Source organism: Aulostomus chinensis, chromosome 19 (genome assembly GCF_037954235.1).
Source record: "Aulostomus chinensis isolate RoL2024-O1b breed Wild chromosome 19, RoL_Achi_v1.0, whole genome shotgun sequence".
In the NCBI taxonomy this organism is placed as follows: Eukaryota; Metazoa; Chordata; class Actinopteri; order Syngnathiformes; family Aulostomidae; genus Aulostomus; species Aulostomus chinensis.
In genome coordinates this window covers 8,270,777-8,279,923 of record NC_141338.1, presented here as the reverse complement: position 1 = coordinate 8,279,923, position 9,147 = coordinate 8,270,777, and the positions used below count along the sequence as shown (strand labels likewise).

The 9,147-nt window shown below is 40.5% G+C and overlaps 2 protein-coding genes across 2 annotated transcripts; both read left to right on the top strand.

Annotated features, from left to right (window-relative positions):
- The first annotated feature begins 1,077 nt into the window (after nt 1-1,077).
- Nucleotides 1,078-4,718, top strand: LOC147243911 (uncharacterized). Its single transcript, XM_086187850.1, has 4 exons — nt 1,078-1,244; nt 2,307-2,464; nt 2,554-2,658; nt 3,332-4,718. Exons 2-4 carry the CDS (start codon nt 2,327-2,329, stop codon nt 3,494-3,496), a joined length of 408 nt encoding a protein of 135 aa, XP_086043976.1. The 5' UTR covers nt 1,078-1,244; nt 2,307-2,326; the 3' UTR covers nt 3,497-4,718.
- On the top strand, nt 4,577-7,333 carry edf1 (endothelial differentiation-related factor 1). The gene is made up of 5 exons (XM_086187849.1): nt 4,577-4,718; nt 5,647-5,698; nt 5,819-5,979; nt 6,529-6,622; nt 6,719-7,333. Exons 1-5 carry the CDS (start codon nt 4,641-4,643, stop codon nt 6,778-6,780), a joined length of 447 nt encoding a protein of 148 aa, XP_086043975.1. The 5' UTR covers nt 4,577-4,640; the 3' UTR covers nt 6,781-7,333.
- The last annotated feature ends 1,814 nt before the right edge of the window (nt 7,334-9,147 follow it).

The following is a 9,147-nucleotide window of genomic DNA, read 5'->3' as shown; positions in this document are numbered from 1 at the left end:
GGCTGAGTGTTCCGTTAATCAAAGTTTGACCTCGCGCCATATGTTAGAATTTTGATCAGACTAACTGGCCTTTGTGTGGTATGCTCAGTGTCTCTAAAAAAAAAAAAAAAAAAGGCTTCAAAATCATACGGTTTTGCCATGTATGGATATGCCACAAAACGGATTCCTGCCATTTTGTCTGGGATCCTAAACACCATGAAATCCATGCAGGAAGTGGTTTGCATATTTGCTGGGTTTTTAAACTCCTGCCAGTTTCCAAAGCAGCCTGAGACTGTCATTTATTCATAATGTAGGTTAAAAAATATAAATATATATATATATATATATATATATATATATATACCTACATGTATGTATATTTGTTTTCTCTGAATTTCTAAGTCATCTCAATTTCAGATCCTCAAACAAGCTCTCCCTTTGAACAAGTTCTGTGAGACATGTAAATCCAAGCGTCACCCTTCAGACCAGCAGCTCCCAGGCTGAAGCTGGGAGAGTCAAATTATGACCAACATGGCACTGAAGCCTCTTCAGACAGGAAGCTCGGATGTTTTACAGTATGGAGCTGCAGAATGTAACCTGTACCTGAGGAGTCATAATTTCTCACTGTTGGAAGAGCTCTCTTCCTGCCATGTAGCTTCCCAGGGATAGAAAATAAGATATAACTTCCTCCACCTGGATGCAGCGTCACATTGCCACCTGGTCAAATTATGAAAAAATAACTAGGGATTAAGTAATGGTATTTTTTTTTTTAATTATGTCACTCTTACATAGGGTGGGCCAAATTTTGCCCCCATGGAGAACATTGGACTGGCTCACTTTATGCATAGTTTTGTTTTAAGCCATTTTTAAGATATCTATTTTTTTTTTACGTTTAGATAGAATCGTTTTGAATGATCATGAACAAGTCACTACGTGTAGATTGACTCTTTAATGTTAAATGGTGGTATAACTTTAAAAGATAATCTCCGACTACTTTTGCCGGGATGAGATGATGATGATGTTTAATTTGACGCAATAAAAATTACCGTAATACCTAGATAATGGTGTACCTGAGAAAACCAGGGTGTGTGACGTCAGAAGTGTCAGATTCCAGGGATTTTTTGCAGGACAAAGAGGCTTGTCTGAACGGAGTTTTCCTTTTTCCTCTTTGTGCCTGCAGAATTAAGAAGAAAGTCGTGCACTACCGGATTAATTACCCGACCTCCGAGCATTCCGAGTGTTTCCACGCCTGACAAACAAACGAGGTAAAACGTGTTCGTTGTTTGTTTACGTGAACTTTTGTCACGCAGATGCGCAGCGTTTTCCTTGACTGATAAACTTACGGCGCTAAAGCCCTGATACCAAACGAGCCCATTTTTCCTTCAGTTTGAACGTAACAACTTCTCGAACTATCCATTGCTAGCAAACTACAGTTCCGAGAATGTTGTACAGTTACTAAAAAAAATCAAGCTGTAGTGAGTTAGCTTGAATCCCCACAGCTGCCCCGGCTAAAATAATGCATAGACAGTAACAAACTTCACCATTACAGTACAGTAGATGATCCCTTACACCGTCTATCTATCAACACTCTCCTCTGTTGATGGCGGTTTGAGGACGCATATTCGACACACATCCACCACGCATGACCTCAGGAGCATTTGTGGCACAAGCGTGCTGACTGGCTCTTGGTTTTTGTTGTTGTTTATCTCTCTTTGACTTAAAAAAAAAAAAGTCACTTGTAGCATTCCCATTTTGGTTGCGAATGTATGAAGAGTTTTGTTTTGGAAAAATATTCGTATAGAAAGAATGCATTTTTACAGTCTTTGTTTTCCTACAGACTATAGAAAAAGTAAAAGAAGCAGTAAAATTGTATAAAATAGGTGTGTTATATTTGTGCAGTCCATTAATCACATCTGGTATTGATTTGGAGTCACATGAAATAGTTGCAAGGCCATATTGCAAAAATCTTTGAGTCTTGCATTAAAATATTTAAGATTTTAAAAACGATATGATGAATGAATGATTGACATTTGATTTTAAACAACACCAGTACAGCTCAGCACGAAAGGTTTGAGCCAAACATGACGTCATAGACTTAGAAGTACTGTGGTGTCTCCCTCTGGTGGATGTTTAATTCCTCACAAGTTAACCAGTAAACGCATTTGACGCTAAATAATGTGCCCACTCAAAAAACCAAACAAACAAAAAACAGCTTTTCATAAGAACACTGGAAACTCTTTAAATACATATTTGATCTTACAAATTTTCAGCTGTTGTTGCTGCACTCACATCTCACGTCATGTCCTCTGGGACTTTTTATACGGCAGATCTGCTGCTGTAACCCGGGATGGCTAAAAAGGGCGCCATCAGACCAGATGAAGGCCTGATGATGATGCAGGAGCTCGACGACCGCTTGAAAGAGCAGATTGACAAATTGGAACATGTTCGCCTCACTGCCATTGAACTCAAGGATAACTTGTCTGGGGTACGTGAGACTGACAGTACATCCTCAATCCTCCTAGAAGTCTTTGATCAGACCGCTCTTATTTTTTAAACTTTTATTTTCTACGGCAGAGCAACAACGATCTCTCTCAGTCTATCAGCGAACATCTGGAGTGGTTGAATCATTTGTCTGAGCGAGTGGAGACTCTTAACATGAACACAGCTGTTTTTGTCCAGGTGAGAAACAGTGATTTACCGTTTACAATACCACCAGACAATAGACAGTCTGCAACCATTGATTGAATAATTTATCATTGTGCCAAAAATCTATTTTCATTTAAGCCTCTCAAATGTGGCAATTTGATAGAAGTATGATTCCATGAAGCAACAGTTGCATTTAGCAGATTTAGCAACAGGTTAGTGGTTGGTAGTTTCTTCACAGTACCGTGTAAATACTTGAGCCTTCAGTTAAAAATTAAATTCCCAACGCTACGTAGCTGTACCTTTCTAAAGAAATGGAATGGAAATAGTTCTGACTCTATCTAAGCTTTGAGTTATCAAGATAATGTGATGTACCTATTATCAGACTACCCAGGTGATACCTCAAGTTGTATTTTCAGCTCTATAGTGAATAAATAACAAAAAATGTATCATGACCCATGTGCTATGATTGGTATTGTATCTTGATGTCCATGCCAGTACCGACCTGATGTACTACTGCAATACCCAAGCTTTGCTGTGTGTCAGCGTTTGATAAACTGATGTAAAAAGTTTAGATCTTGACTCAAGCACCCATCAGGCTACAAGAGCTGCCTCAGAAGCCTTGTCACTGCACTTTAAAAATGTTAAACCCACAGTACAGGGCTGCTGCGTGGAGCTCCTCACTCATTTCTACTGCTTCCGTTTCTAGATGAATCCCAAGCCTCGTGTTTGGGCAGGAAAACAGGCTTCCAAACATGGCCAGCGGTGGGGACGTCTCCAAGCAGCTGACGATGCCCAGTCTGAGTTTGGCTGGTCCCCCATCCGCACACGACGTAACAGCGACGCTGCCTCTGAAATGTCCTGTAACTGGTGACCTCACACACCTGTGGCCAATAGATCAGCTGGGGACGGATGCAGTTCACACACACAGTCAGTTTGTGGTTTCATGTGAAGTGCATTTCTGACATTTTTATATGTACCATAATGACTTTTTTTACATGGCCCCCTGAGGTCATAACCAGAAGGCCATTCAATCACTGAGGGATGCTCAGTGACATGTAGTCAGGTCAAAAGGATTAAAATCAGAGCTCTGGAGATCAAAGTTAAAAATTGTTTTTTTGTTTGTTTGTTTGTTTGTTTTTTGACGAGACACAAAACCATGCCCCTTCAAATTCCAATAAACCTGGAATCAATTCCCATCGGCCGGTTGCTCTGTCTTCTCTGCCTTGGCCATCACCGTGTTTGGACTGCAGAATCTTATGATGATGTCATCAGAAAGTTTACCATCTCATCTCACACCAAATTAGATCATGTATGTCCCTATGCACAGACTTTAATCCCAAAAAAATCCCATGAAAGGGAAATAATTTAGACAGGGCGCATGAGCTTCATTCATCATGCGCATTCATAAAGACGGCATTGAGACTTGTAGCTACCACAGACCTCCAAACACTTGTGAATCCTTGGCCTTCAACATATTTGTCCTTTTTACTCTGTATGTCACGTAAACGTGCATTTTTTTTGTTGTTGGTTGTAATTAGTTTGAATCCTTTGAAATACTTGACTATAAACCATATTAAACCCTCAGTCATACATTATTCAAATTTGTTTAAACTTATAATAAATCAGTCTACATGCAAGAGATTTGATTAGCCAACAAGTGCAACAAATGGACCTCATGTAAGAATCGAGGTATTCCTCCTGTCTGATGCAACGCGTGTTGGAAATGAGTAATCCGGCCTGCTGTGGCAAATTTGAAAACAAGTCGATTGGAATCGTATGGGGATGTAGGTCAGTGTGCTTCACCAGCAGAGGTCGCTGCTGACTCGCCTTTATTATGTTTTTGTAAATCCTTCCTGTTGTAAATAAAGTTTTGGCAGGACGCGTGGGTGATATTTCTGGAAGGAGAGCTTGGTTCGCACCAAGTAGCACTAGATTCTTTAAAAGGATAATTTTCAACTTACCAAGTTGAATTTATATTTATATCTACATCAAGCATCGAGCGAGGTCGTGGAAATATGGCAGAAAGCGACTGGGACACCGTGACTGTGTTGAGGAAGAAGGGGCCGACTGCTGCTCAGGCCAAGTCCAAGCAGGTTAGCGTCTACTCTTCACTTTAAAGATGAAATATGGACAGTTTTAAAGAGATGAAACTTGATATTAACTTTGTACTACACGCAGGTAGGCTGGTAGTACACAGTGTCTGTAATAACTGAATTTACGCACAGGGGATGAATTGCTGATGAAACTGGTGCTTCGTGGTGTAGTATTACAACAATAACATACGACATATATTTCTTTTAAGAAAATAAAAGGTTAATTTATCGGTAGCAGCCAGCTGGATGAATGACTGTTAAAGTCTGGTGATAGAAGCATAGACAATTCTTCGAAGTTAACGCCGAGTTAGCTTAAAGTCGGTAAGCATTACGTAGCGAAGTTGCTAACATTTCGTCAGGTTGAGCTAACGTAGTTCGAGGACTTGATTTAGCATTCAGGAACGTGTTAGCATCGTGTTAGTTCGGTTTAACCCAACTTGTGTTGAAATAATATCTATGACAGTTAGCCAGCCAACTAGCCAAGTTTTTACCGAATAGTTCCTCAAAGCTATCGTCACTCCCTGAGTTGCTGCTGTTTCAGCAATTGTTAAACCCACATGATGCAACCGAGCTAATTTATTGTTAGCTAAACCTCAGACAACAAACTGGAGGTGGCTTACGAGACAAAAGTGCTAAAAGGAAAGATAATGCACATCTATAAAGTTCCACATGCGATTAGAAAATGGGGAAATGGCAAAGTTCCATGTTTGGAAAGCAGAGTTATTGACGTGGGAATGTTTTTTTTTTTTACATACATTATTGATTTAGCACCTTATGTCTTGTTTGGATTTGTTTGTCATAATAGGTTAAACAGAGTAGTTACTTATTAAACGACATGATTTCAGATTATCGAGCTCTTAGCTGAATGGGATCTTATTGCATGAGCCTGATGTTGAATATTCAGTGTGTCCATGTTTTTCCTCCCTAGGCTATCACCTCTGCCCAGAGACGTGGGGAAGACGTTGAGACAACCAAGAAATGTAAATTCATATGTTCTGTCTTTATTTTGAACTGAGTTCTTATTCTAAACAAAGTTATGCTACATTTGCATGTCTACCAACCTGTGCAATACCTTCTTACTGGACTGCCTAATTAAACAGGGTCTGCAGGGCAGAACAAACAGCATCTTGTGACAAAGAACACCGCCAAACTGGACCGCGAGACAGAGGAGCTCCACCATGACCGAGTCCCCCTGGAGGTGGGAAAGGTCATTCAGAAAGGGAGGCAGGATAAAGGCCTGACCCAGAAAGATCTTGCCACTGTGAGTATTTATCATTTTTATTCAGTTGACTTTGAATGATGAACAACTACCCTTTTTTGTGGGTTTGTTGAGCATTATGTACCTGGATGGAACTCCACTCATGAACTTTGAATGAAGAGGGTTTAAAAAAAGAGTAGACTAGCAATTAGGTGATGAGTAACGAATGCCAAGTCCATACCGGAAGAACACAAACAAGCTGTAGGCACACCTACGTCATGGTCCAACCAATTATAAAGGTGCAGCTTTAAGATCTGTGAGATACAACCTGATGTTAAATAGCTATTGTATCTTTGAATATCAAGTATTTTGAAGATGTAATTCTGAACAAGCTATCTCCTCAACTCTGAAACGGTGCTACTGTGGACGTATAATGACTGTAGAGCTCACAGTTGACATTTATTTATTGAATCGCACAGCAGCTAATAAAAGAGAGTGAACTCAAGCACTCAAAATTAATGCTGCCACTCAGCTTACCTGCTCTGAGTTTTAACTTTGGGTCTTGTCCTTTAAAAAGGTAATTAACTACATGTTGTGAATGTTTTTCTTTAGAAAATTAACGAGAAGCCTCAAGTCATCGCCGACTATGAGTCTGGGAAAGCAATTCCCAACAATCAGGTCATGGGCAAGATTGAGAGAGCAATTGGTGAGAATGACTTCCACCTCTGGGCCAGATTAGTTATGATTACTAAATCTCCCCTTTTGCGCTCATCTGAGATTTTCTTTTTTTGATCATGAACAGGGCTGAAACTTCGTGGAAAGGATATTGGCCTACCCCTGGAGGCAAAGCCCAAGAAGAAATGAACACAAAGCCTCGAAATCAGCCCCCCCCCCCCCCATTCCCCTTCTTCCCTACTTGTGAACCTCCTCCTCTCCTCCAAGAACCCCACGCACCCCTCTGCCCTCTCCCCTCCTCTCCCTGCCTCTTCCTGGGCTGATCTCACCTGCGTCCTGCCTGAGGACCTGGTGCTCCACTGCATTACAGGCTGCACACTGACAAGTCATCTGAAGCACGTTCTTGACCACGTAATGGAATGATTGAATGCAATTTTTTTTTTTTTTTTGCATCACAAACACAAATTCTTTTCACATCTGCTACAGCATGAGAAATTCTACTTTTTGATGGTTAAATAAAGTCATTGAAAAAAGCTGAATTGCTTATCATGACCAGACTTCATCATTTGACCAACTCCGATTAGGTCTAAGCATGATGGTCAGCCGAAAGTGCTCGATTGCATCTTCTTTTTTCACACACTAAACGACAGTGGGTGGATGTCATTACAGTGTTCAAATGTTTTAATGCTGTGCTTTGTTTTGATCAAAAAAATAAAGTTTGGCAGTTCATGTCATTTCTGGGTATCTGTGTATCCATGGAACACAATTTCATATTTCTAAACTGAAACTCAACAGCAGTTATGTAGAAGTAGCCTGAACTTTTTGCAGTATTTGTTAATGGGGAAAAAAAAACCCTGAAACAAATACTCATCAAAGACTTAAATAATGGCAGACAATGAAACAGCCTCTAACTATTTGGGAGTCTGGATGTCGCTTGCTGAATGACTTCAACCTGAATGCAGTGGTGATATGTGGCCACTAGGTGTCGGTATACATCTAGAGAAAATAGGACTGCTCCAAACAAAACTGAGAAGATTACCAAGGTGTTCATGTGCCTTAAGTTCATCCAAAATCTGTTACATTTCATGTATTTTCTTACATTTAGATGAGTTTAGACTTTAATCTATGAAAACAAAAATGCCCCCTGTCTTATATTTGGTTTAACTGCCGTTGTATTCTTGGATCAAATCACACTTGCTGAGATATGTCGATTAAAAAGTGGCATGTGTAACTTTTTTTGTACAGCTTATACACTTAACCAGGCTAAAGAGAACTGTTCCCCATATAACTGGACGCTCTTAAAGCCCTTAATTCCTCGTCAGTGCTCCGCTCTGCATCATGTGTCATTGATTTGTCCTAGTTTCGCCTGTGGTAAAGCTGCCGTCTGTGTTATTAAAGATGCATGGGCCTTGTTGTTATTGAACAAAAGGAAGTGCAAGTGGGCAGAAGACATTCAAGGACTTGTATTGCTGAAGGGTACCGTATTGATGAGAGCTTAACGGCCGAGGAGGCCAACTTCATGAAGCCGAACTTGAACGTTGGGGGGGGGGGGGGGGGGACAATCTTAAGAATTCTTTTGACCCTTTCCAAGTCGGGATCTCCTGTGGGGATGGTGAGCTTCCCTCAGGCCAGCATTTATCTCTGGTGAGATTCATTCATGATGTCATACAATAAGCTGTGTGGACTATCATCACTAATGAATTTGGGCCTCCTGAGGAGGACAAAGGAAGAGTATTCAGGTGTATCCGCAAACATCCCTCATCAGCTGTGGCAGCAGCAGTAACCCTGGTTGGGGGAGATAAGACCCTCTGGGGCTGCCGGCTCATCTCTAAATCTATTTGATCGTTACAGCAGAGCAGCACACCTGAAGAGAGCAGTGGACTGGATGTTCCTCTTACACGTACCGTTCACGTGCAGTCAGCCATACTGTGACTACTTTTTCATTCGTTGTTTGTAAATTAATGTTGAGATGTACTTAGAAAGACATTTTATAACTTTGTAATATAAATATTAGGGCACCCAAAAGGGAGGTAAAGTGATTACCTGTGTGTTTGTTGGTTCTATTTCTAGCAGGATTATCTCAAAAATGAACAGACGGACTTTGAAAGAGGGGAAATATTACACATAACAAATAATTAACTTTTCGAGGTGATCTGGATTAAATTATACATCCTAGATCCTGAATAGCTATTTCTGGACTACATTCTTTGAACAAATTCTCCTTGGTGGGGTTATGCACTTTCTACTTTAATAAAAGCACAAGCAGAAGATAGAATTCAAAGATAAGAGTGACTGTGTAGACATAAGGACAGTGTAATTACAAAGACATTACCCTGGGATCCAGAACAGGTGTTTGCACTTCTGGTGAGTTCATCGTTATGAGTATACAGGCAGAACATTTGTGTTACAAAACATTGCGTCTCATTGTCCATTATTTCAGGGGAATGTGTTTAAATATACCCAGGAGCAAGTAAATGAGTGTGGAGGAAGAGCAGCAAAACGCTCAGCTACCTTTCATCCATCATTCTTAGGGGTGATTTATCACTTTAACCATCT

Bases quoted from the DNA above. Each gene is read 5' to 3' on its own strand.
- LOC147243911 (XM_086187850.1), top strand. From the start codon at position 2,327: ATGGCTAAAAAGGGCGCCATCAGACCAGATGAAGGCCTGATGATGATG. The intron at 2,465-2,553 runs GTACGTGAGACT...TTTCTACGGCAG, and splicing joins TCAAGGATAACTTGTCTGGG to AGCAACAACGATCTCTCTCA. The intron at 2,659-3,331 runs GTGAGAAACAGT...TTCCGTTTCTAG, and splicing joins ACACAGCTGTTTTTGTCCAG to ATGAATCCCAAGCCTCGTGT.
- edf1 (XM_086187849.1), top strand. From the start codon at position 4,641: ATGGCAGAAAGCGACTGGGACACCGTGACTGTGTTGAGGAAGAAGGGG. The intron at 4,719-5,646 runs GTTAGCGTCTAC...TTTCCTCCCTAG, and splicing joins CTCAGGCCAAGTCCAAGCAG to GCTATCACCTCTGCCCAGAG. The intron at 5,980-6,528 runs GTGAGTATTTAT...GTTTTTCTTTAG, and splicing joins CCCAGAAAGATCTTGCCACT to AAAATTAACGAGAAGCCTCA.